Source organism: Melanotaenia boesemani, chromosome 12 (assembly GCF_017639745.1).
Source record: "Melanotaenia boesemani isolate fMelBoe1 chromosome 12, fMelBoe1.pri, whole genome shotgun sequence".
NCBI classification, from domain to species: domain Eukaryota; kingdom Metazoa; phylum Chordata; class Actinopteri; order Atheriniformes; family Melanotaeniidae; genus Melanotaenia; species Melanotaenia boesemani.
The window spans coordinates 32,121,380-32,149,379 of NC_055693.1; the positions used below are offsets into that span (position 1 = coordinate 32,121,380).

Genomic DNA, 28,000 nt, shown 5'->3' on the forward strand with positions numbered 1-28,000 from the left:
CCTATAATGCTAACTGTATCTACATGTATGTACTTGTACGTGTATGTGTGTGTGTGTGTGTGTGTGTGTGTGTGTGTGTGTGTGTGCATGTATGTATGTATATGCATATATGTTTATACATCTTTTTCCTAATGGACATAAATAGTATATTCAATATACAATGTAATCTGTTATACTTGACAACTGTATACTGTATGATGTAACATGCACTGAATTCTGACAAAAGTAGTAAAAAAAGTTAAAAAAAAAAAAGAAGAAGAAGAAGAAAAAGTTTATATTTTCTTCAGTAAAGATGGAGGCAGTCTTTTCAGTCTGCCAGAATCTGTCCCATGTGTCTATAGCTTAAATGATATCCTAACACCAGCTGTTTTATTTATAGATGACTCAGACAATTTATATTGTACTTATGACAATAAATAAGAGGAAGTTTGGTCTTCATTTACAAAAGTTTTACAGGCGACACAGATTCTGGCAGGCAGTGTTCCCCAGTCTATTTCATCACTCTTTTTTACTTAGTATCGAATCGGTAAGAAAATTAGTGGTATCGCACATCACTATTAAACAGAAGTTTCTCTCAGTGACTTTCTCTGCTCTGACGTCCAAGCAGGGACAGGGACTTTGGGCAGAGTCAAATTTATTGAAGAACAGTTTAGTTTAACATAACAATGTATAATGAAAAAAAATATGTGAACACTGAAAGCTTTCTGTGTCATTAAAAAAGGTTAAAAGTGTTGTTTATCACAACAGAGACAAAAATGAACATGACCTCTGTGGAAACACAATAGAATGATTTGCTGATTTTGAATCTTATATTTAAATCACAGTTTCACTTTGACTCTTGTTATACATGAACACTCAATAATTAACCCAATTCATTACAAGGGCTGAATACATCTCTATAGTTGGACTGCATTTCCCAGATGTCTTTGCGCCATAAGTGATGTCACCTGATAATAATGAAGAGAGGGGGCTGCTAATGTTTATAACCACTTGGCTGGCAACAATATGGCAACTATATACTAATAAAATCAGTGATTTTGTCAACATTTCTGAAGAGTAAGAAATGGCAGTTAAATAAAACAGCATATTAAATGAGCGCTTCACGTTTTCAGGTAAAAAAGACCACTTTTACATAAGCTTTGGATTACTTCGCATAATCAAGCTTGTTAGCCCTTAGCTTGATAAACAGGCAGCTAAACGTACCATTTTTTATGCTACTTGCAACGTTAACTAGAGAAATTATGTGGAACTGATAACTTTTTCCTGATAATGAACCAAATAAAACATAAATTTCTGCTATAAACTATGTCATTGTGGTAAGCTGTAATAATTTAAATAGCTATTGATGTATATCCACCTTGCCTTAGCTTTGATATTTGAGGAAGTAGTTCATTTTTATACCTGAAATTTGGCTAAATGTTTCTGACAGAGGATATACTGTTAACTGAGGAAGCTATCTACAGTACAGCTCCGTGTTAAAATAAATGTACTCTGTCGCTGCAAGGCTTCCAGTGACAGCTGAGGAGTTAGCTAGCTAACTGGCACGTAGACACTCAGGTGAGTTTAGATGTGGACATCGTTGTGTTTTGTGGTTGAGCTTCATGCACGCGATAATTGGTGATGTTCCTGCTCATATTTTCTCAGGTATAAAGAAGTTTTTGTTTTGCATTCTTGATTATCGTGTTTTTTTCCCCATTTCTTTTCTCCTGCATGGTCTTTATTTACACCGAGTTACACAGTGCATTATGAGCCATGGAGAGACCAGACCAGGGCTAACATTTTACTCCCATGTGCGGCCTTCAGTGGTTTATTATTGAACAACAAACTTCTTTAGTGTGTAATGGACTGGTTATTGTGCTCATCAACCATCATGATATAGTTTTGAAAAAGGCTGCAGCTAATTTTCATTGATGTTCAAACTGGTGAATATTTTCTTGAGAAAGCTTAATTTATTATTTGCGGTTGGTAGACCTGTGATAATGATCATTTGTTGTTGTAATCAGATTGATTTTGGATGATCCTGTTAATAGTTATAATAATCATTCACTGTTTTTAAATTTAATTAATTTTTTAAGCGACCTTTTCCCCATAACTGACTGATGGAGTTGACACCATAGATGCCAAAGTTTATTACATTATTAATACCAATTTAACTAAACTTTACTTCTATAGCACTTTGTTAAGCACTTAACAACAACCAAAAGTACTTTACAAAGTAAAAAAACAAACAAAAACAAAACAGTATACAATTAAAACAGTTGAATGAAACTATGTAAAAAAAGTAAATAAATAGGAGTTACCAAGAAAAAAGCAAGTTGTAATAATAAAAAATACTAATATAGATGGTGATAAAAGCAGGATGTGATATAAAATAAAATGATTAAGTGAATCATTTATCAGAATACCAGATATATTACCCATAAAATATGCTCCTGTATTCAGATAAATGGTTATTATACTTCATAAAGGTTATATGAATTAATAAATCAGTAACGTTGTGCCATGAGAATAAATGTTTGCTAACTCTCACAATGAAATGGGCCCTAATCGGTAGTTATTTTTTCATTGATTTGCTAGTTAAATAATGAACACAGTTTCAGCTGTGTTTGAAGTTTTTCTGCTGTAATTGTATATCAACACTGAAAAAAGGACTAAAAGATTTAATAGTATGTATTTTAAGGATTGTATCATAGCTTAAGGCACAGTGCTTAGTAAATAACATTTCTGTACTCTCATTTGAACCATTTTCTATAACTCAATGACTTTTGTTGATTTGTGCATGAATGAGTCAATCTCTGAGTTTCTTCTGCTCATGTTCAATTATAAATGTATTCACAGTGTCCCGATGGAGTGGGTGTTCATCATGAACCGGATGAGCTCTCAGGGTAGCTCTGCAGCTCAGCGGAGGCGGATGGCCCTGGGGGTGGTGATACTCCTGCTGGTGGATGTCATCTGGGTTGCCTCGTCTGAGCTAACCTCAGTAAGGACTTTAGTGGGGTGCAGAATGAGATGATGACAGAAAGAGAGAGGAGATACAGATATAAGATGCCTATAGACATGTTTCTCTATTGGTTCATCTCTTTTCTCTAATTTCAGCCTTTCTTTCTCCTCCTACCTGCAACCCTGAAGTCATTAAAAATAAAATCTTTTGAATGACTTCTTTGGCTCTAAAATGTATGCTTAGGAGAGGATGGAGGGGGGAAGAAGCTTGTTGGAGGAGCTATAAGCAAGGATACAAAAGAGCATCTTTTTGCAGAAGTGTTTTGGGTGCACAGACCGAGACTAGAATGTCATGACATTTTAGTAATATTCAGGGTTTCCAAAAGGACAGCAGCCTTCATTGTTCCAAAATGAAAGATTTGTGGAACCACAGACTTCCTACTTTTTGGTTGTCTAGTCAAATTGAATAATCAGGCACTTTAGGTCTTGGTCAGATGGGTAACCAACAAGCCAGTCATCACTTTAAATGAGATCCTGAGTCCCTTTGTGGAGATTGGAGAACCTTACAGAAAGACTTTCATCAGGGCAGCACTCCACCAATCTGGATTTTATGTTAAGAATGGGCAGACTGAAGTCATTCCTCACTGAACCTGAAAGTCATTTGCCAATAGGTATTGCACTGTTGGGACACAATTCCCAATATAAAGTGGAGGAAAACAAGCTCCAAGCATCACTTCATTAATACTATCCATTCACTCAGACACGGTGATGAGAGCATCTTTCTGTGGTTAGTGTCTTCTTGCAGTCTTCTTCTTACTTCCGCTGTTTGTGGTAAAAAGTTTGATTCCAGCTCTAAAAAACTCTGCTAATATGTTCTCCTGTGACTCTGCTAGTTTCCATGGAGATGAATGAGGTTTATAGTTAAGAATTGACTCTTCCTATAATGGACTATAATGGGCTTCAGGTTTTTCTGGATCATCTCTGAGGTGAATGTGGGTTCTATCCCTGGATCCTCCATAGATTTATAGAGGTGTCCATCAACATCAGTCGATGGCTGCCTGAGATATTTACCTGTGTAACACCTCTGTTAAAACGCCTGGAGAATTGCTCAGGTTCACTTTTTTAAGCTTCTGCTGTAACACAGTTCCTCGCCAGACATTACTTTACTCATACCTAGATGCACTGAGCTGCTATCTTCTGGTTTTCACTGCAAGTAATGTAGTTTTCTATTAGAAGGAGATGGCCATTTACATTTTCTACTGTGTTCCAGATTAATTTATTCTGGCACAGTAACACACATCTGGATTCTGACACTTCTGTAATAATCTCACATGTCTCAGCTTTCCCATGAGACCAAGATTATACATGCAGCCCTTGTAGTTGTGAAGATGAGCTTAATTTATTTTGAATATGTCATTTTGGACAGCAGGCAGAAAAATAGGCCTTGTCAAGAAGAGGTTAGAGGGAAAAATGTTGTCCAGAAGCTTTTGGGAGCTGTAAGCTGGAGCGATAGAAAACAACACAAAGTATACCACCAAGACAAAACAGGAGTGACACATGGATGCCAGTACAAATCCAAAGTCTAGACCTGAATCCGGAGGGTTACTTTGATTTTCTGTCAAGGAGGATGAGAAAACATAAAAAAAAACTTATTCAAAGTTTGCAGCGCCCATTGTTTGTGCCAAAGGCGCTTTAACGGACTCCTAAATGTACTGGGTTGTGAATGCTTTAACAAATGTTATTCAGGAATTAAAATGGTAATCCTCACAGCCCCCTTTTTTTCTCTGCAGTATATTTTTAAGCGACAGGACTACAACAAACCCTTCTTCAGCACTTTCACCAAGACGTCCATGTTTGTGCTGTATTTGCTGGGGTTCCTCCTGTGGCGGCCATGGAGGCAGCAGTGCACCGGCAGTCTGAAACGCCGGCGCTCTGCTTTTGTAAGTAGTTCAAAACACTTCTGCTTCATGCACAGCGCAATGTCCCACACTTCTACACTGAAGACAAACAGAAGAAGCAGCGAATGCAGCTGCAGGATTTCACACTAATCTTTGTCTTTTTTTTTTTTTTTTTACACTTAGTTAATTCATGAAGACTTGATATTGAAACACTTGTTGGCAGATTAACCTGAGTTTCTAAATTATATTTTACAATGTCTCTTTTTTAAAAAATATGGGTTTTAAGTTTCACAAATGTGACAAAATCAGACAGAATTTGTAGGTTTGTTCTGGAAGTTGATGACTAGTGCTGCGTTTACATCAGAAGACTCTAGAAAACTACCAGCTCACACCTGCTCACATCTAAATGTTTAGAGTTTTAAGTCTCAGCCTGGGATTTGACAAAGACTGTGAATCACTATTTAAAAGACTAAAACTAGATTCTTTTAGCTTTTTTTGTGATAAGTTGGACAGTTGGTATTAGGGCTGGGCAATATATCGAGATTTTCAAATATATCAAGACTTTGTCAGGCGCAATATAGCAGGAGGGAATATCTTTTATATCAAGATAGCTTGTTTTGAGTTAAAAGCATCTTTTCTTTTGTGTTTTGCACAGCTGTATTTTTGTTGTGGTCATTGAAAAGTATTTAATTTATTTTGTTTTAGGAGCATTTAATTTAATATAAAGGTACTTTAATTTCAGTCAGCTGTTTTAATGCACATGTGCTGCTGATCCTTAATAAAAGTATATTTACACTGAAGGCTGTAAATTAGAGCTGTCTCTTTGGCTACTTGACAAAAATAAATAAATATATCGAGATATATATCGTATATCGTGATTCAGGTAAAAAATATTGTGATATAAGATTTAGTTCATATCGCCCAGCCCTAGTTGGTACAGGGCTGATCTGCCCACAGCAAAGCAAACAAGGGGAGAGTTTCCCTCCAGGATCAATAAGGAATTAAACATCATTATTAAGTGTGGCTTTGAATCTCCACCAGGCTTTACACCTACTCATCAGAATCTGGAGAGATGAATGAGTTTCTATTCATCTCTCATTTGTTAGATCATTGTACTATAACACAAATGATCCATTTTCCGGTGTTCTGACTGTTGGGATTCCTGTTTCTGCTTTTGTCAGAGCTCATCTATTGGTTGTTGATCGTGTTTCGTCACTGCGACTTGCGATCATATCAAACATATTTGATATTGTCTCAGACCCAAGACAAGGGAAAGACTGACGTTGAAAAGCTCAGCTTACCAGCTTAAACCTAACGATGGAGATGACGGGAGCTCCTAGATTTCCTAAAGACTTCGATTTTTAGTCTGTGACTGTGAAAATCGTTTGGTGTGAGCCCAGCAAAAGACTTAAAACTCTAAGCATTTGTCTTTAGCCGTGAGCAGAGGCCTGTACTACGAAGTGTGATTAACATACCCCCGATTTCCCTCCGTTACCTGGGTTAACTTATCCAGACATTCAGGATCTGGATAAGTTGTACTACGAAGCTGGTTATCAACTCGGTAGCTCAACCCAGGGTTTTCTAATTAAGATTAGTGCACGTTCACATAAAAGGGGTGGTGTTTGGAGGTTCTGACCAATCGCGAACATGGACAAACCCTGCAGAGCCGTGTATTTTACCATGGAGGAGAAGACTATTATTCTTCACAATATGAAGAATTTAAATATATAATTCAGACTAAAAGCAACAGTGTTGCTGCAGCAAAAGTCAGGAAGGAATGCAGGCAGAAAACTGCCGACTCCGTTAATGTGCAAGTTCGTCAGATTATCCGATATTAATTAATGGGACAATATAAACAGACAGCACTCAGGTCACTGTATTACAGCACAAACATTTTTTGGGAATGATTTATTTACGTCATATTTCCCAGTTCTTTAAAGGATCTGCTCCCGTGTGAGCGCGTTGTATGTTGAAATATCAATTCCTCCACAATGAATGTACGGATAGTTGTGTGTTAAATAACTCAATGTTTCTGTACTTATGTCATGTGTGAAAAAGAATTATCACTATTATTAACCTCCATTTCAGAAGCAACCCCAGTGGAGCTAAAGGACTTGGGAGCAAGTAAAGGACAAATATAAAAACATAACTCAGAGCGGTCAGTGACGAGGCTTTATTACTGTACCTGTTGTATGGATGAAAGGAGCACAACTCATCTGTGATGAACAATGTCTGCGGGACAGTAAGCGCCCGACTACGATGGGTCACGTTTACTACAGACGGCTCCAACAGCTGACATCTATCTCAGCCCATTTGTTGAAAATCTGTACCTTTAGTACAGTATGTCATCAGGAAAGGGATCTGTCCCTAAAGACTTTCTCTCCTAAGCGCTCCTCTCACCATCCGTGCACCAACGTCAACGGGCTCTTCTAAAAATGGGCAGGCCAGTTTTCATGAGGTCTGATTGGTCAGGACGTAGCGTTTTTATACTCGCTGATCTCTTATCCAGAACATGACCTGCTTTGGAGCAGGTCAGCCGTTCAGCATCTGTTGCTGCGGTGATACAGCTTGGTAAGAAGTGAACCAGCGTCGTAGTCCAGAAAACCCAGAGTTAACCCTGAAGTTACCCCGATAAGAGAAAATCCAGCTTCGTAGTACAGGCCTCAGGTGTGAGCTGGTAGTTTTCTGGAGTCTTTTACAAATCTTTTCCAAGTCTTCTGATGTAAGCTAAACATTAAATGTCTCTTCCCTGCAGTTTGCTGATGCTGAGGCCTACTTTGCACCCTGCACCACAGACACCACTGTGAACAACTGTTTGGTGAGTTTGGTTTGATTCTTATTAACTGACTTCAGTCTTGACTGGAAGCAAAGTCTTGTATCGTGGATCTGTCGCTGACCTGACCTTCATGTGGTGTTCGTGCAGAGCGAACCGCTGTATGTGCCAGTGAAGTTCCAGGACGTACCCACCGAGCACGCAGAGTGTTTGATCAGAGACTGTGAATCTAGTGAGTACGAAGTTAATCTTGTTTTTGTTACTAAAGAAGCTACTTTTATAATGTTGTATCATGAGGCTCTGGCAGTTTTATTAATTTGTAACAGCAGAGGGCAGCAGCGAGCCATAAACATACACAAATGACTGTCAACGTAAAAGAAACCTGTTGGTTTAGTCTGATATCTCCTTTTTCTTACAGCAAATCTTTGCTCTTTGTCATAGATAAAATAACCGTTTGGCTTTTAGCTCATCAAGAAAGCCGAGTGACCTCATGTCTGTCTGACAGACCAAAACCACACAGTTAAAGTTGTTGTGTTTTTGAAGGAATTTTTTTAACACCTTTTGCGCATGTGTAAAATATAATCTCATGCTCAGTCCAGCTGTACATTAGAGCAGGGGCTCTCAAACTTATTTTTTAAAAGTCCATATCTACTCTTCATTGAAGGTCAGAAGTCTGGAAAAATGTGCAACAACACATTTACTGATTGAACTTTTTCACTGTGTTTTCTTTCATGTATTAACAAAATACAAAACTATGACAATAATAATAACAACAAAAATATCACAAATAAACAACTTAAATAAAAAGTTCACAAAAATTTAATTCACCACATTCTAGAGAAAATTCAGAATGACAAACGAGAAAGGAAAGATGGTCAACATAAACATGAACACCTGACTTCTATTTTCTTTTTTTCTTTTAATTTCTTAACTTCAAGAGACACATGAAGTAAAAAACAGAACAGTTCAAGTGCATCAAGCCTGGTGGGAGACATGGCTCTGGTTTCATTTCATGTTTTGGTAGCGGAGTTGTAACTAATGCCCGCCCACTCTGCTTCTGATTGGCTGGAACGGCACAAACCCCTGTGTACTGATAGGCTACTGGTTCCTGTCATTTATAGCAGCCTCTGCTCATGTCCTCCTGCCTGGTTCACAGACAGAGGGCAGGTTAGCTGTCACCATGCGGTCTAGGTGTCACAGGTGGTCGAGACACACTGCTCAATGGGCGAGAACTTGATGAACATCAAGAGCTGTTATCACTAAAATGCTGTGAATAATATCCAGGTACACTGTATTTCACATTAACTGTTTATTTATTTATGGAACGTTAATTTTGAAGCAGACTTAGGGTAATAGCATGCCTCGAGGTCCAGATCCGGACTGGAGGCCGGACTTTGAGGATCCCTGCATACACAAGCTGACATTTAGCATAAAAGAATGAGATTATGTTATTGCTGCATTTGCAAATAGAATCACAAAAGCATTCTTTTTCCTTCGTTCATTCATTCCTCTTTTCATTTCTGCCTCCCAGCTTCCAAAAAACAGCGTGTCCGTTTTAGTAACATCATGGAGGTGCGTCAGCTCCCTTCTACTCAGGCCCTGGAGGCCAAGCTCTCCCGCATGTCCTACCCGGCTGCCAAGGACCACGAAGCCATGCTGCGCACGGTGGGAAAGCTGACCATCACTGATGTGGCCAAAATCAGCTTCTTCTTCTGTTTTGTGGTGAGTTAAAGGCAGCTGGGACGTTAGCTATGGGACATCAGATTATCAGCATGATGCTGAAGAGAGATTTCTACTTTTATAGCTACGAGCAAATTTCTGTCTGGCTTACTTCACTTACTAAGCTCTGTTAAATCAGATATTCATTAAATAAATAAGATTTTTTTTCAAGTGGGAGGCATGACTATTGACTGTTCCATTACCGTATATATTTTGAAGATGTAGCTTTATTATAATTTTTGTAATTCAGCAGAAAGTAAAGAGAAATGTTTAACATATTGTTCACTATTACAGTGAGATTCATTTGCACTATTGGGGAGAGCTGAGTATTCACTGTTGATGTAGTAAAATCAGTCAGTGAACGAAGTTTCACATCACACTGCGGACTTAATAATAATAATAATAATAATAATAATAATAATAATAATAAAAATAATTTGCATATAGGTACAATAAATTCTGGTATTTTATGTCAGAATTATTGTAGTGCAAAAGGTGTCCACTAGGGGCAGCAGACAAGTATCAGATTAGATACAACAACAGGGTTTTGAACAGTTTTTAATATAAAGTGATGCAATAAGTCTCAGAAAATATATGTATTTAATATGATACAGTCAGTGTTAAAGGGATAAACAATATTTTTATAATTGTCTTGAATTATTTAATTTACCGTAATTAAAATATTTTTTTTTAACTTGAAATAAATAACAAATAATTTAAACTTTCTGGAAACTTAATGTTGCTTTAATTAATTTTATTCTGTATGAAATAAATATAAGATGAACAAGCAAACAAAATGTCTTGTTAACTTGATGGTTTCAAAACAAGACAAAAACAGACAAACTGTTGTTTTAGTGACATCTAAGATAAGAAAATGTCATGTCACAGTTCATGTCCCAAAGGCTTTGCAAACATGATCAGACCCTTCAAAGGTATTCACCTTTTTTATTTGATTTCTTATTTCTTATGTTTTTATTTTCTCATATATTATTTTACATTCTGGAGTTAAAGTGGGCATGTTTTGGAATTACATGTAACAAACCTCACTTAATAATCCAAACTGATGAATGAAAAAACAGAAGACTTAATGAGTTTTTTCCCTTTTACACGTGTTTTTAAGAGTCTGCAACACCACCAAGCAAGCAGCATGATGAAGATCAGAGACCTCTGAATAGCTCAGAGCCAAAAGTCTGTAGAAATGCAGATTAGGGATTATATAAAAAAAGGTATTAAAACTCTATATATCCCACAACGAATTGAACAGAAAAAATAAAACAAAACACCTCATTAAAATGATCACACAAATGCACAAATGACTCACAGATCAGGCATGAGGGCATTAATCAGAGATACAACGGAGGCTAAAAGCTGCAAAGCTCCATAAATTGGAGTTTTTCTCTGTAGAGACCAATCTAAGCCACTCCTCACATGTGGTCTCTAAGGTAAAAACAAGACTCACTTGTAAAAGATGGTACTCTAGTCAGATGACACTAAGGTCAAACACCACATGCTGCACAAACCCACATCTGAGAAGACTATCCTCACTGTGAAGCACGGCGGGGGCAGCATCATGCTGTGGAAGTTTTTCTCCTCAGCTTGGCCTGAACTGAATGAAAGATTTAAAAAATAAACCCTTTGTTTCAGTCTTCCCGAAAATTCAGACTGAACTAGAAGCTCATTTTCTAGCATTGCAGTAAGTAAACATCCTGCTGAAGCAACACTTGACCGGTTTAAGGGAAATATTTACGTACTTTAGAACAGGATATATTTGTCAATAGTGCTGGGCGATATGACGATACATATCGTGGGGACGATAGAAAAGTGTCTATCGTGCCATTTCTCTTCTATCATTTCTATCGTTTCTAACCTAATTTTATCAATTATTACAACAAATATATCATTAAACAGGCTGCGACGATTTTATTAACGTTGTCTTGTCACTACGCATACTCTAAGTTTATATAAGTGAAAATAAAGAAGAATAAAAAAAGATTTTTTGCAAAGAAACTCCGTCTGGTGGTTTTGCGACATGACGCTGCTTTACGTTCTTTGACTCTCACGCGGGTTTGCAAAATGCTTTACGTTAATCATGAGTGCTGAACGATGGACGTGGAAAAAGGTTGATGTTTCATGCCCGGAGTCGCAGATAGAGACAGCTATGCAGGCAGCCCAAGAAGAAGCACTTTTACTCAAAAGAGGGGGTACGTCTTTGATTTGGTTACATTTTGGGTTCAAGAAGTCCGACACGGATCAGAAGATGGCCATATGCAAACTATGCCAAAAGACTATTCCTGCGCCCGATGCCAACACAACAAACCTCTTCTATCACCTTAAGAAGGTCCACGAAAAAGAATACATGACAATCCAAAAAATCCAAGCTAAACCAAGTGGAACAGCGGGGGCAAGTTGCGAAAAGAAAAACTATAGCCAGCCGAAGATAAAGCAGTCTTTCGCACAAGGTACGCCATATGAGAAGGCGTCCCAGCGCCATAAACAAATCACATGTGCCATCTCGCGTTGCATCTGTAAAGGCATGGCTCCCGTGTATATAGTTGAGAAGGACAGCTTTCGAGACCTTAAATTAATTAATTAAATAGTGTTTATTTTGACAGTTGAGTTTAAATAACTATGATTTTGAAAAAAATGTGAAGGCTACTGTACCTCAACCACAGCTGTTTTCATTTGATACATTTATATTGCTGCACTAAAATGTATGTTTCTCATTTGTGACAGTACAGTTAAATGTCACTTCAAAATAAAGCTGGAGAAAAGTAAGCAATAAAATTTTTGTCAAACTTTTCAGAGAATAACTGAAAACATACTTTATTGTGGTATATCGTGATATATATCGTTATTGTGATATAAAATAATCCATATCGTGATATATGATTTTTTCCATATCGCCCAGCACTATTTGTCAACATTTTCGTGCTGTAGCTACTTTAAAATAAACTAGCAGCCTTGCTAGCTTCCTGTTTTAAATTAAACTGGATCATGTAGTGCTAGCTTAGTCAGCGCTAAGTAACGTGGATAGCGAGGTTATCTTTGAGCATCTTCATAGTTTATTTTAAGCTCTGATGTGAAAATCTGGATTAACTGAGTTGATGTGTGATCCCTAAATACACTAACAAAAAACGAAATATGACATGGTTTCCCCACATTATCTTAAAACTAATCTAGTGTTACCATAGATTAGCACTGCCTTGTAGCTTCATGCTAACATTAGGCTAACAGCTTTATATACATTAGTAGCTGTATTTGTACAGGGACAAAAGATCTTCTAGAAATGTGCAGCCACATGTCAATATTTTTAAAGGACAACTAATTGGGAAGCTACAGTACAGTACCACCCTGGCCACCCTTCCTGCCCCAACCCTGACACACAGATTGCTTAATTTTATTAATGTTTATTACTTTGCAGATTTTAGTTTTATTAGATAGAAAGAAACACAACGATGAAGGTGTTGTAGGTTATGTAAAAGAGATGCTCAAAAACCCAGGTCAGGTTTTACCTGGGTTCACTCCTGAACAACCTGGTTGCCATTTTGGCTGTTTTTTTTTTTTAAAGGTTAAAACTGACATTCTGTATGAGATGTTTGCTAAATCATGTAACAAACTGATGCTTGAGGCCACCTCTGTTTGTCTTCCAGTGGTTTCTGGCTAACCTCTCCTACCAAGAAGCTCTGTCTGACACGCAGGTTGCCATCGTCAACATTTTATCCTCCACTTCAGGTAGCGCTCTTCTTTACTCAGCAGATTTCTTGGCTATACGTAAAGTCAAGATTAATATACGAATGTTTTAATTAATTAATTAATTTAGGTTCTTTAGCCATCAGATGTTTCATGATGTTTTTTCTAGGCCTCTTTACTCTCATCTTGGCTGCCATATTTCCCAGTAACAGCAGTGACCGTTTCACCCTGTCCAAACTGTTAGCTGTGGCTCTGAGGTCAGTGATTAATGGAGGATGTGTTTAAATGAATGAGAACATGCAAGGACTTTGTGTTTTTTTTTTTTTTTTTGCATTTGTGTTTTGGTTTTTAAAATTGCTGCCCAGAAATGTAGAAATTTGAGAGTGGAAACTTCTAATGGCATTTTTTTTAACTAATGAACAAAATAAACATGTCCAGGGTTGACCTCCTAACTCGATGGTGGTGCATTTCCATCCCCGAGTTTTCCAGCTTATGCACATATCTATCAAATACAGCATTTTCCCTTTTTAAATAGTTAAAATACTGATGCACATGCGCAATACCCATGTCACACAATTATATCTCAAAGCTCTTTCCACCAGCAGGTGGCACCACGGAGCTTTTGGGTTTTTTAGCCCAGTTGGCTGAAAAGCTTCACTGTTTCTGTCACCACTGACATGGCTAATTGCCTCCCCAGTTTCCAGTTTTCATGCACGGCCAACTGTCTGCTCAGTCTGACCAGTTTGATCCAAACCGTGGTGTGCAGTGAGCTCATCACATGTGGTTACTAAGTCACTGTAAATAAGGTGTATTTCCATTCAGTTATTTTGCTTGAGTAAACATTATTGTTCTTTTTGTGCAAAATATTTAAATCTTTGTTCAGTTCCTAAAATATCTTTATTTTACTGTCGGCTATTTATGATCTGTTTTGTTCAGCATGGGAGGTGTTGCACTTGTGAGTCTCTCCAGCATGGACAGCCCTGATGAGAAAGGTGTTGTAGGTAACCATGGAGACGGCTTTCTCTTTTTATTATTACCCCACTGTGAAGTTAAAATCTATATCTATCTTTTGCCTTTTATTGTAAAATTAGAACACTTACAAGGTTTCAAAGTGTAATGAAGTTATTTATTTTTTTTATTTCAGGTTCGCTGTGGTCATTAGCTGGGGCGATACTTTACGCTGTCTATATCGTGATGATCAAGAGACGAGTGGATCGGGAGGATAAGCTTGACATACCAATGTTCTTTGGTAAGCAGTGGCGCATCTGCGCATGCTTTAAAACATGTGCCACTTGTTGCCACTTGTTGCTATGATTTTAGCTTGTCTTTTCTCTTTTATGTAGTTAAACCTCAGTAGCCTAAAAACATGCAAACAATGTCCACGTTATCAGGTCCACCTTCTAGTACCGGGTTGGACCTCCTCCAGAACTTCCTTAATTCTTGGTGTCTTAGAGTGAACAAGGTGTTGGAAACCTTCCTCAGAGGTTTTTCTCCATATTGACATGACAGCATCACACAGTTGCTGCAGGTTTGTCGGCTGCATCCATGATGAGAATCTCCCGTTCCACCACATCCCAAAGCTGCTCTACTGGACTGAGATCTGGTGGCTGTGGAGGCCGTTGGAGTCCAGTGAACTTATCGTCATGTTCTAGAAAGCAGGTGGAGATGATCTGAGCTTTGTGACATGGTGCATTATCCTGCTGGAAGTAGCATCAGAAGATGCTCCACTGTGGTCATAAAGGGATGGACATGGTCAGCAACAATACTCAGGTAGGCTGTGGTGGGTAAACCAGGCCACGTTGGTACTAAGAGGACCAAAGTGGACCAAGAAAATACCCCCCCACCATTACACCAGCAGCAGCCTGAACTGTTGATCCCAAGCAGGATGGATCCATGTTTTCATGACGTTTCCACCAAATTCTATTCTATTCTATTCTATTCTACAGTCATTTAGCAGACGCTTTTATCCAAAGCGACTTACATTTGAGAGGAAGAACAACACAACAACAAATTCTGAGCCTAGCATCTGAATGTGGAGCTGAAACAGAGACTCATCAGACCAGCAACGTTTCTCCATCTTCTATTGTCCAGTGTTGGTGAGTGTGTGTGAACTGTAGCCTCAGTTTCCTGTTCTTAGCTGACAGGAGGCACCTGGTGTGTCTTCTGCTGCTGTAGCCCATCTGCTTCAAGGCTGGACGTGTTGTGTGTTCAGAGATGCTGTTCTGCAGACCTTGGTGGAACCAGTGCTGATTGGACTTCCTGTTGTCTTTCTATCATTTCCAACCAGTCTGTCCATTCTCCTCTGACTTCTGACATCAACAAGACATTCTGGTCCAGACAACTGCTGCTCGCTGGACATTTTCTCTTCTTCAGACCATTCTCTGTAAACCCTAGAGATGGTTGTGTGTGAAAATCCTAGTAAATATCCAGACCAACAACCATGCTACGTTCAAGGTCACTTAAATCTCCTTTCTTCCTCATTCTGATGCTCAGTTTGAACTTCATCAAGTCGTCTTCACCATGTCTACATGACTAGATGTGTTGAGTGAACAGGTGGACCTGATAAAGTGGCCTGTGAATGTAGATATTTGAATATTTTTCACCATGAAACTGTCTGAGCTGGAGCTGTTGTTTGTCTCTCAGGGTTTGTAGGTCTGTTCAACCTGCTGCTGCTGTGGCCCGGCTTCCTCCTGCTCCACTACACAGGCTTTGAGGCCTTTGAGCTTCCCAGCCAGCTGGTGTGGACATACATCCTCATTAATGGCCTCATTGGAACAGTTCTCTCAGAGTTCCTCTGGCTCTGGTGAGCAACTCATCCTTAATTCAGTCAGGTCATATTTCTATATTCTAATATTCTCAAACTTCTATCATTTCAATGCCACATGGTAACCTTCTTTAAGAGCTCCACAGTTTCCTCTTTGAAGACTGAAATATGTTTGAATGAAATAATATTTAAAAAACTTCAGATTGTGTAGGTGCTTCTTTCTGTCCTCAGGGGCTGTTTCCTCACATCATCTCTAATCGGGACTCTGGCACTGAGCCTCACCATCCCGCTCTCTATCATGGCAGATATTTGCATGCAGAAGGTAACTTTCAATCCACAGCTGGTTTTCAAGAAGAGTCAGAGTTTGAAATGAGATTGCTGATGATTATTTTTATTAGATAAATTGTCCAAAATGAAAATGCATGGTTGGATCTAAACGAAATTTTAGGCCAGTTCTCGGTTTGAAGTGGTAACTTGCATTGTTTCTGTGCTGACAGGTGCGTTTCTCATGGCTATTTTTTGCCGGGGCAGTGCCTGTCTTCCTTTCCTTCTTCATCGCCACCCTGTTATGCCACTACAACAACTGGGACCCTGTTCTGGTGGGGCTGAGAAGGGTATACGCTTTTATTTGCCGGAAACATCGCATTCAGAGGTACACATCGTTTGACTCCACAGCGGAATTACAAGTGACTCAATAACCAATGAATAGGCAAACACTCTTCTTGAGGCCTGTTTTTTCTGTCTCCTGTCTGAAACCACATACACAAAATAACTGAAGCACATCTTCACAACTACAAGGGCTGTATGTATAATCTCGGTCTCTACAGAAAGCTGGAACACAGTAGAAAATGTAAATGGTTTTAAAAAAACGTGAACCTGAATAGTTTTTCAGGTGTTTAAATAGAGATGTTATGCAGGTAAATATCTCAGGAAGCCATCGGCTGACGTTGATGATAGAAACCTCTATCAAGGGTTAGTCAGGAGAATTCAGGGATAGAACCCAAATTCACCTCAGAGACACCATGAGGATCCAGAAACAAGATGGTCTATAGCTGCGTTTCCACTACAGTATTTCGCAAAATAAAAGCGACATTTCGATAAAGTGCAGATGTGATTTGCAGGTGTTTTCATTGAACGGTGTTTAGCGCATTAGCCGTTATTCTCATAAAATTCCATCCCGGGAGACTCCGCTTTGAGGAGGATAGAGATTTCTAAACCTTTGTAAAACTCTTGCATTTCGCCGTTGTTTGCTATCAGGGATGACGATTGTATTTTTTTCTTTAATTATTTGTAAAAAGGTTTCCGTCTCCTCCTGCGTCTACTCAGAATGCACCGTCTCTATTTGAAATGAATTGGTCACGTGACCCGCTACGTCACGTCTGGTGAAGCGTAAATGTGAGAAAAGTGTTTCCATTACACTTTTGTGATAAACTTCTATATCGACACGTCTGAAAAACCACCTCATGAGAGCGTAAAAACCTTTTAGCGATATTTAAGAGTTTTTTTTTAAATGTAGGTGTTTCCATTTACTCTTTTTTTATTGCCATATTTAGCTTTTGTGCAATTCTAGGGGTAATGGAAATGCACCTTATGATAGGAAGAGTGAATCCTTCACTATAAAACATCCTTTATCTCCATGGAGACCAGCAGGACCTTCATGATTCATTTCAAACAAAGTCATAGGAGAACACATTAATCGAGTTTTTAGAGCTGGAATCAAACTTTTAACCAGAAAACAGCAAAAGTAAAACATGATTTCAGATTCTGGCTGCTAGCTCCCAGTTTTTGTCCCGCGGTGATGAGACAGACGTCTTTGTAATCAGCAGAGTCTCTGCTTTCATGTGACTCCTTGTTTAAGTGGTTTGCTTGAAGTGGGGAAATTAGCAGACTTTCTCCACCCGACCGTGGACAGAGCTGGTCTCATGTTTTTCTTTCATTCCCGTATCACTGCTGGGGTTTGGATTGTGTTTGGTTTGGATGCCATGCTTGGTGGAGTGTTTTAGGTGAGTTTCTTCCAGTCATGTTGCTATAGTACATGTTAGCATTGCTGCTTCTTAGGGTGTGCAAACATCCTCTGGACTGCATGTGTCTCATGCTGCCGCCTGTACAAGAGACACTAGTCAAGAAGAGGTAAATCTTTAAGAGCCACTTTGTCCTTACAAGCAACCATTTCTAGATTATGTGGAAAAGCCCAGAATAACCACAGTATGGCAAGAGATGGGCATTAGAAGCAGAGAATCTAGTAGAAATCATTCTTTGAATATCAGGCTGCGTACAGCCGTGATTGCGTGGACCATTCTGTCGGTCTTTGAAGAAGTCTCTTGACTGAACACACTGCTATTTCCTCACCGTGTTGTGTAGAGTGTGAAGAATTCATCAGCTTTTGTAGAATATTTCTCTATTTCCATTCTCTATATTTCTTGCTGCTTCGCTTTAAATGACTGTTCATAGTCATGGTAGACTTATGAAACGCTAGCTTTACCTGCTGAAGGGGTTCCACGCAGAACTTTTTGGTTGTTGTCGTCTTTGTAGCTGCATGTTAATGACGTTTAAACTTGATTAGCTTAAATTCTGACAGCACCATAGACTTCTGACCTAAAGCGTAGCAAGAGTGACGCGTTCTGTTGGTTTTTCCTCTGGTGTTTGGTAAATTGGCGCCACCGTGCTGTGGTAGTAACTATGGATGTCACAATCATACATTTTCTTGGCAGAGAATTTTTAATTTTACAGTTATCATATTTATTAAGTGTTAAATGATTTCAGAACACTTTAAATGTGTGAAATTGCTTTAATACCCTTTATAGGTCTTAAAGTTTAATTTATTTCTATCTTTTGAAATCAACACAACAAAATAAAATAGAAACAAAGTAAAGTAACAAGATATTTCCTCCTCTCTGTAAACAGTAAATAAATCCTACATATTAACTCTGGATTTCTCTCAGAGGCATCAACCTCACACCAAGTTGACGTTTGAACAGCAATATTATAAAACTTTGAGAGTTTTTCAGTTTTCCCATCTGTATAATGTCATGTTGAGTAAATTAACTCATCACATTGCACTGAGAGTCCAAAAACATTTAATATTAATGTTATGTTAGGTAAACATTATGTCATTGATGAAAAGGGGAAAAAGTTTGGGAACCACTGTGTTGTTAATTTATCAAATGTTTAGTGTTTACGGTCTCTTAAAAGTGGAAATTACCAGCAACGAGAGGACAAAAAGATTCTATGTAAAGACGTTTCTTCCGGACTTATGGAAATCCACCCACAAACAATCAAAACTCTGCCTGTAACTTTATGTGACTTTAGGAAAGCAAGTCTTTGACTAATAATGAGTTCATCCATACAAAAGTCATTTCCTTTTCAGTCACATTTAGCCGTTAATTGTATACAGTCACGTTCCAGTGAACCACTCGATAATGTCAGATGTGGTTACTATGGTATTTGTGACGCAAATACCAAAAAGCATGAAAACAGACACACATGCTTAATGGGTGAAAATGCTGCCTCCATTATTTGTTCAAACTAATTAGAAGTTAGCTCTTCACATACACACACACACACACACATCTGAGACCAGGCTACATCAAAGTCCATTAAAGTGTGTGGAGGAAGTGAGCTGTAGCTCAACTCAACTTTATTTTTATAGCACTTTATCAAGCACGTAAGAGCTTTTACTAAAATGTAGATTTTCTCACAAAATGACTGATTTTTCCAAAATTTGAAGCTTTTTAAAAAGGACAAGAATTATTGTTTCCTCGTATTGTGAAGCCTTTTAAAAAGTGGATTGGCCATTACTCTGACATACACTTAGTCTTTTCTTCTGTGACATTCTCACAGGGATAATAGACTCCCAGTAGCTCCAGTCCTGCTAAACTGTGTTTGTAATCAGCTGCGAATGCTTGACTGACGAACCTCTCTGCAGCGGTTATGCGCTCCATTCTTCTGTGAATGTTGGCTCCCATTTAGTGAAGGATGATTATTATAATCGTGGTTGTCAAGATGATGTCTGTGACGATGATTGACACGCCACCACCTTCCTTCCAGACTACCAGAAGACAGCGAGCAGTGTGAAAGCCTTATTCCTCTACACACAGTCTCCCCCAGCGAAGGAAGCTTCTGTTCATGAACAGTCAAATAAAACGTAAGTGATCACTCGACCCTTCCTGGTTTATTTGCGTGTGGTTAACTGCTCATGTGCATGTGTAAATGGAAGCTGCATAAGTCACCTGGTTTTATTTAATGTTAAAGTTTATTCTCAGTAGAACATAAACAACATTTCGGATGATGAAACTGAGAGATTTTATCATTTTGTGGGAAATATGAGCTGATAGTGAATCAGATGACACCAACTTGTTTTCTGAAATTTACACATTTTTAGACACAGTTTATATCAGATTGATGAACAATGTCCATCTTTACATCTGAGAGACTCTGCCGCTTTGAAATGCTCCTTTTATACTAAGTCATGTTACTGATCTGCTGCCAATTGACGTGATTAGTTGTCAAATACTCATCCACTTGTTTCTGATTAGCACCAAATCATTTTCCAGCCTTTTGTTGTTCCTCTTCCAACTTTTTACAGACGTGTTGCTGACATCAGAGTCACAGTCAGCTTAATTTTTCCATGAAATGATACAATTTCTCAGTTTAGTCATCTGATATGTTGTTTATATGTTGTTGTTTAGCCTAGTAACACACATGTTTACTGGCTTCAGTAGGACAAAGCCACAGGGAAAAGGCTGTTCTTAAAAAATATCATTTGGTCCTTATTATTTGGGTTTTAAACTTTTAACAAAACATTATCTAACAAATTTTGCTGTACCCCAGATAGTTAGATTTTCCAGTAGCCGATAAGTCTCAGAATCAGTTTTTTGGCTTGAACACAAGTTTAGCTTACAGTTTGTCTCATCGGACACATCACGTAGATTAATGGATGTTCTGTGTGTAAATATTTTGGACTGAAGATGGTCGCCTACTCCACAAAGTTTGCTTCCAGTGAAATCTCTTCTTATCACCATTTGTAAGTTTAAAAGTGTGATTGTTTATTTCTCTTGTCTAATTTATCACAAGTAGTCATAACAAATAAGAGTTAATGTATTTTCTCTAGAAAGAAAAGGGCCTTTTGCAAAAAACAAGAACATGACTTAAACGTTGATATTTGACGCCTATCTAAACAATTTGAAAACCATAAGAAAAAAAAATCTAAATTAATTCAGTACTTCAAAATTCTGTGACCAAAACAGAATAAGACAAATAAGCTGAATGAAAGTAATTTATGATCTTACAGGACAACCCTTTAGCTAAACTGGACTCATTTTCTTTTTACTGCATCAACTCAACTATGCAGCACTAAATGACCATTAGTTGTCTATACCAGGTAAGGGTACGGTAGGCTGTGGAAAGGCAACCGTGATATAAGTATACCAAACCAAACCGTCCCACAGGAACTGGGTGAATCATCCAAAACACCAAACCCAGAAGGTCAGAGTGAGCTCAGACAGCCAGAACCCCAGGAGGGGAACCTCGATGAGCTGGAAAATTTAAAGAAATCCAACCAAGACCTGCAATCCAAACTTAAGTCTCAGGAGGAGACAATACATGGTCTGGAGAGGAAAGTGGCAGAAATTACTGTCCAACTCAAGATGGCAACTGGCATCAATGACCCTCGGATTCCTGATCAGGTATCTGAACCAGATAGTCCCTCAGCAGAGTCCAGACCAAAACAACTCTCAGAACCATTGGTGGACTCAGAATCTGAAGCTCCAGAACCACAAGAAAACTCAAAACCACAAGTGGTCTCAGAACCAGTAGACCTCCAACCACAGGAGGTCTCTGGACCAGAGCTGGACTCAGAATCACTGTCAAAACAACAAGGACAGTCAGTGTCTCAGAAACACTGTGTTTTTTGTTTAACTTGTCCTGTCCAGCACGGTAGCGGAAGAATGATGGTCTGGCTGCTGTGTTGTGCCAAACAAATTCGCTTTGCCAATGGGAACTTTATGGGTATAAGGCTCCTCCTGATAATCTGATTTTAATTAATTTATTTATAATGAAGAGAAGTTAAAAGGGAAGTAGAAAAAAGGAAGAGGAGACAAAGACAAAGTAGAGGCAACCACCCTTCAATCCAACCTAACACCAGACAGCCAACTTCTACACCTGTACAAACACAACAGAGAATTTCCTACAGCTTTTACAGGTAAACTAAGCTGACAGTCATCAGGAGTTCCTTAAAAAAATAACTTTTGTTGCATAGCCAAAAAGAGGAAAAGGATACGGCTTTTCTATCGCTAGATGCGGAGAAAGCCTTTGATAGGATAGAATGGACTTATCTTTTTGATGTTATGGAAAAATTTGGATTTGGAAACTCCTTTTTACGTTGGATTAGGCTATTACATTCAAATCCTGTAGCTGAGGTGCTAACTAATGAGGTAATCTCCGAACTATTTAATATTACAAGGGGCTGTCCTCAGGGCTCACCGCTATCTCCACTTCTATTTATTTTGGCTATTGAACCACTAGCAATAGCTGTAAGATCTAGTAAACATATACAAGGGATCACATTGGGTAGCAAGGAACATAAAATAGCTTTATTCGCCGACGACGTAGTTCTATTTTTAAAACAGTTAAATACTTCTTTACCAGCAATGCTAAATTTGATTAATCAATTCGGTAATATCTCTGGATATAAAGTAAACACATCAAAGTCAGCGTTAATGTTGCTTAATAAAGAAAGCTGTCAAGACACAACAAAACAGTTATCTAAATTTAACTTTAAGATATCACCCAGCTTTACATATCTGGGTATCAAGTTAGTACCCCAATTAGAAACCATAATTTCAATAAATTACGATGTTATAATGGAATCAACATCTAAAGATTTAGAAAGATGGCTATCATTACCAATTTCTTTGATAGGAAGGATAAATATTCTGAAGATGAACATATTACCTAAATTCCTGTACCTATTCCAAAACATTCCCTTGGCGCCACCTGCTGGATTATTTTCCAAGATTAACACATTATTTAGGAAATTTATTTGGAATAAGAAATGCCCTCGAGTCCGTCTTTCTTTACTTTATCTTCCATTTGATGCTGGGGGGTTAAAATGTCCCAACCTGTACTGGTATTATTTAGCCACACAGTTAAGAACAATCATGTTTTACTTTTCTTCTGGAAACAAACCATCATGGGTGGATATGGAGTCAAGCTTTTTTGTATTGCCATTAAATATATACATATACTCAGATAAGGTTAGGCAATTGAAAACAGTCACTACTCATCCTATTGTTCGCAATATGATTGTTGTATGGTATGAGGTAAAAGAATATATGAAGATAGCTGACTCTTTATCCCAGTTTAGTCCAATTTGGGGTAACACATTATTTAAACCAGGCGAATTGGACCCAGGCTTTCAGTTATGGTTTAAAAAAGGACTGTGTAAGGTTAGTGATGTCTTTGAGGAGGAAACTTTGATGTCATTTGAACAAATATGTATTAAGTATGATGTCCCAAGGAAGCATTTCTTTAAATATCTACAAACTAGGAGTTTTATTCTCTCTATGCAAAACCAATCAATAAAGTTACCGGCTCTTTCTTCCCTAGAGGAATTAATCACTAAGAAATGCAATAATAAGGGATTAATATCAGTTTTTTACAACTGGCTGGCGTCTGGGTCTACTGAGTCAACAACCCATAAACTTGAATTATGGAAGATGGACATAACAGGGGATATTTCAGAAGATGAATGGAAACAAATCTGTGTTAACTCCCAGAAACAGTCAGGTAATGTTAGCTTAAAGTTACTTCAATACAACTGGTTGATGCAAACATATCTGACTCCTGTCAAATTAAATAGATTTAACAAAAATATCCCGGATACATGCTTTAAATGCAGAGAGGCTCAGGGGACGTTTATGCATTGTGTCTGGGAGTGTAACAATATTAGAGATTTTTGGGTAGAAGTGATCAGTATTATAAAGGTAATTTTATCTTTGAATATCCCCTTAGATGCAAAAATAATTCTGTTACATCTATATCCAAATAATCTTAAATTAAAATACCAGCAGCTCAAATTCATAGATTTCGCAATATTACAAGCCAAAAGAATGATAGCTCTTAACTGGAAAAAGTCTGATCCACCTAGTATTGGAGCCTGGATTAATTCAATGGCGCAGTGCATGACCTTGGAAAGAATAACATATTTTCTGAAAAACAAATTAGATGCCTATGAAGAAATTTGGAAACCTTTTACTAATTACATTAAAAAATCTAATATTGGTCATTTCCTACAGGAGGTGTAGAGATTCTTTACTCTTCTTAATAGTATTCTATAACTGGAGTGTGTAATGTACAGCAATGCATATTTGATTAGAAGGTAACTGTAGGTATGATAGTGTAATTGATATACGCCTATTTTTTAGTTTGATGAGCTTCGTATAATTTTTGAGTAATTAAGAGAGCGATATTTTGTTTTGTTCTATTTTGTTCTATTCTGTTCATATGGTGGGGGTGGGGGACAGGGGATGATAATGTCATATTAATATAATACTGATCACTTGTAGACTGTTTATTATAAGATGTGAAAATTTAATAAACACATTGTTAAAAAAATAAATAAATAAATAACTAAGACAACAGCAACGACATGTATCACAACAACAATCAAAGTACCAGAAACACACAAAACACCCCCCAAAAAGGTGGCTCTTAGTGTGTAAACTCACTGAGAGTTGCCCAGTGAGTTTTACGCTAAGAGCTTCCTTTGTTTAGCTCTACCTGCCTGTGTCAACATGCAGAGCATGAGGAATGAGTAGTTATCATTCCCCCCGGGGAGAGGTTAACTTCTCAGGCTGACCTGACTTTGGGCGGTTGAATTACAACGTGGTGATGTAGGCTTCTGACGCCAGGGTTTGGCAATAAGAAAAAGTCAAAGTTGGGACTGTAAATAAATAAATTAAAAATAAATAAATTACAACAGGATGCACAGATGTACAAATATTTTAAATCCAGTATGTAAATGAAAATGTCATAATTATAAAATATCAAGTCAGAAGGTTTGTTTTTATTCTCATTACCTCCACCAAAGTGTTTTTTGGTAACTTTGCGTATGTTTTGTGCAAATGTTTCTGCTCCAGTTGGTCTCTGTCTCTGCTGCATGGCTGCCGCCTCTCCCCGTTCCTCCTCCTCCTCCTCCTCCTCCTCCTCCTCCTCTTCTCCCCATCCCTCCTCTGTTGCTCCTTGATCATGAAGTGACTGTTGGGGATCAGCTGATTGGCTTTTCTTATCATTCAGCTCGTGTTGAGGAAGAGGAAACTAACAACGTGAAACAGTAGCACATTTTCTTAGATGAGCTGTTGTTTGCATTTATTTTATATTATTCTTAATATTAGCTGACGTTTGCAGGATCTGCTAGTTAGAACACAGCCAGATGGATCCGATTCAGATTTCTAGTGAGAGTGAAGAAGCAAGATGTAACAAGGGGCTGATTCAAAAAATTTAATCCAGATTAAAGCTATCCAGATTTGGGAATCCCATTTATTGGGAAGGTGGATCACGTCATCCGGCTTACTTTTACCCTGGTTGTTCAGAGCGACATAGTATTAAATCACCCTGATCCAGAATCCCGAAATCCGGATTTCCAGCATGTAAATCAGTGTGCGCTGCCGGCCATGTGAAGAATAACAGGTGGAAGAGAAGAGATTATTAACAGAATAAGAAGTTCTATTATTTGATCAGCTGTTTCTTCCTGAAATTCACCTTGTAATCCTGCCCTCTGTTGGGATCAGGATAATCCTGTTCTTCTGGATCAAAGTTATCCAGATTCTGCTCCAAAGTTTTGAAGAACCCAAACTGAGGGTTTTATCCGGATAACAAGCAGGATTGGATTACATGATCCAAGCTGATTTCGGAATCCGGATTTCCCTTTTGAACAACCCATTTTCAAGATGTCATCCTGTTACGTTTCAACAACCGGCGAAGGGGATGTCTTCTCTAAATCCCCGGTTTACCTTTTAGGAGCCATGAATGTGGTGAAGAAAAATTATGAACAGGTTCTGAAATACAAATCCGAGCAGGACCCTTCTCTAACCAGGTGGTTGAGAGGTAATGGATTTATACGTAGGGGCGGGTCTAGAGGGGGCCTGGTGGGAGCAGCTGATTTAGTGATACTGGTTAAACTGGTCTTGGGCTACATCTGGAGCTCTTCTTTGAGAATCCTTAGAGAACATTTAAACTGCATCATTAAGGACATTTTTATCCATTTAGGTATATTTGCCTCTAAATCTGTTACGTTGGTTGTGTTAGTGCATATGGCACAATTATTTTTAGTAAGAACGTCTCTTCGTCCAGTTTTTGTTATTTCTAATAACATTTTTTGCACAGGCCCATATGGGGCTGATTTTAGTGGTGAACAATAAAAACAAAAAAACAAGCCCAAACATTGCTGAATGCATACTCATTGTAATGGCTGTGGGATGAAAAATTGGGGGGCACCACAAAGTAGTTGGCCAGCATCAGCCCTGATGTAGACTAGATAAAAACGTCTTCTCTCCTCTGTTTTCTCACAGTTTCTTTCTCTCTCCAAAGGTGGCCAGCGTGGATCTCACCGAGCTGACGATCTGGAAGCTTTGAGAGACATTAAACGTACCCCAGTGCCTCTTGTTCATCTTATTTATTTACAAGAGTTTTGAAACACAGTCTCTCTCCCTCCACTTCTACAAGCCTTTCCTTCTTTTAATTTTGCATTCTTCACTGAGATTCAGTTTCTGTGTAAAGAACTTTATGGTACGACACGGTGCTGGACTTTATCAGCAATTACTGCAGCGTCATGTGACGTTACACATCCATCATAACGCTAACGGAGGGGGAGAATGTGTGTGTGTGTGTGTTGTTAAATGGCTGAATAAGGGTGTGGCTTTACACCTTTATACAATTTATATTTATAAACCATTAAACAAATGACAATCAGTCAAATTTGTACTTTCCACAGGAAAAAGTTTGTTTTTGAAAGAACAAGTCTGACGTTGTTTCTGAAGCTGAACTTTGAGTTCTGTTGAAAGTATCTTAAAAATGTCCTCGTGTCTCTGGAGGCTATATCAGCAGGGGTGAAATCCTCCCTGTAACACCTGTTATGAGTCAGACTACATAACTGCCTTTTCCTGAGCAGAACAGGAGATGTTTATGGTGGAACACTGACCTTCTGAGATCATTTGCATTTCTAATAGAACATTGTACGGATTTACTTTCAAATAAAATGAAAAAAATCTCCTCAGCTGTTAAATCCGTCTTGTCAGCGACTTTCTTCTTTCCTCCTCCTCCTTCGTTGGTTGATCCCGACGACTGTCGCTAAAATAAACATGAGCTTTGTTTGTCTATGGATCTGTAAGATCTTCTACTATAAACTATAAAATGCTTTCCTGCAATAACAAGAACTGAATCAAGGGTTACCTTTTAAAAAGGACGTCTATACTGTACGCAGTAAAACATGAGGGTCGTATTGATGTTTTATTGGTGAACTCAAACACTACAGAAATAAATATGTTGAGCTTATTTTTCTACATCTTTGTAAATCCTTTCTGCAGTTGAGATTATGACGCGTCATTTTGGCTGTTGCATGTGATTGTTCTTTTGGAGTTTTTGTTTTCTTAAGAAAACCTGCTTGTGATTTTCTATGATGCTGCTTCTGTTAGCAGCCTGGGTGTCGGCCATGTGGTCTGGTATGTGAAGTCCACAGATAAACCTTAGTCCACTCATCCTGTTAAATGTCAGATGTGTGTGCACATCCTTACAGTTTTTATTGCACTCATGTTTAAGTGGCAGTATGAAATGGAAGACGTTCTAAAGAGTGATGAACGTGTTTTAATTGATAAATAGAAGCTAGTTTTGTCCATTGCACTGTCTTTGTTTTGGCTCATCTGTCCCACCTTCTGTCATGTTTTCAGGTGATGCTTCATTTTGTGAAGGTGTTTATAAATGGTGCTTGTGGAATCATGGATACGATTATTTTCTTTCTCAGGTTCTTTATCTAGTTTTTGTTGTCTGAGCATTTTTTTGCTTCTTTGTTCTGTTTTTAAGTGTCAATCTGAAAGAAATGATGATGACTTTCCTTTCATCGATTTAAGCTCTTGAATAATATTGTTTTTCAAGTCTTTATTTCATATTTTGGTGCACTATTAAAACATATTTTTAAATTCTGTATTCATTGTGTTAAATAAA

At 38.2% G+C, this 28,000-nt stretch overlaps 1 protein-coding gene and 1 long non-coding RNA gene across 2 annotated transcripts; one reads left to right on the forward strand and one right to left on the reverse strand.

Annotated features, from left to right (window-relative positions):
- Window positions 1-961: 961 nt before the first annotated feature.
- Window positions 962-27,975, forward strand: LOC121650105 (solute carrier family 35 member F5-like). The gene is made up of 15 exons (XM_042001421.1): window positions 962-1,112; window positions 2,839-2,980; window positions 4,731-4,880; window positions 7,594-7,656; window positions 7,762-7,843; window positions 9,143-9,333; window positions 12,981-13,062; window positions 13,190-13,277; window positions 13,957-14,021; window positions 14,165-14,269; window positions 15,664-15,823; window positions 16,016-16,106; window positions 16,282-16,436; window positions 19,832-19,928; window positions 26,372-27,975. Exons 2-14 carry the CDS (start codon window positions 2,846-2,848, stop codon window positions 19,911-19,913), a joined length of 1,449 nt encoding a protein of 482 aa, XP_041857355.1. The 5' UTR covers window positions 962-1,112; window positions 2,839-2,845; the 3' UTR covers window positions 19,914-19,928; window positions 26,372-27,975.
- LOC121650134 lies at window positions 6,301-15,347 on the reverse strand. The gene is made up of 3 exons (XR_006012217.1): window positions 15,335-15,347; window positions 14,418-14,420; window positions 6,301-6,395 (listed from the first exon to the last, which is right to left on the reverse strand). It is a non-coding gene; the product is annotated as an uncharacterized LOC121650134 (long non-coding RNA).
- Window positions 27,976-28,000: the final 25 nt, after the last annotated feature.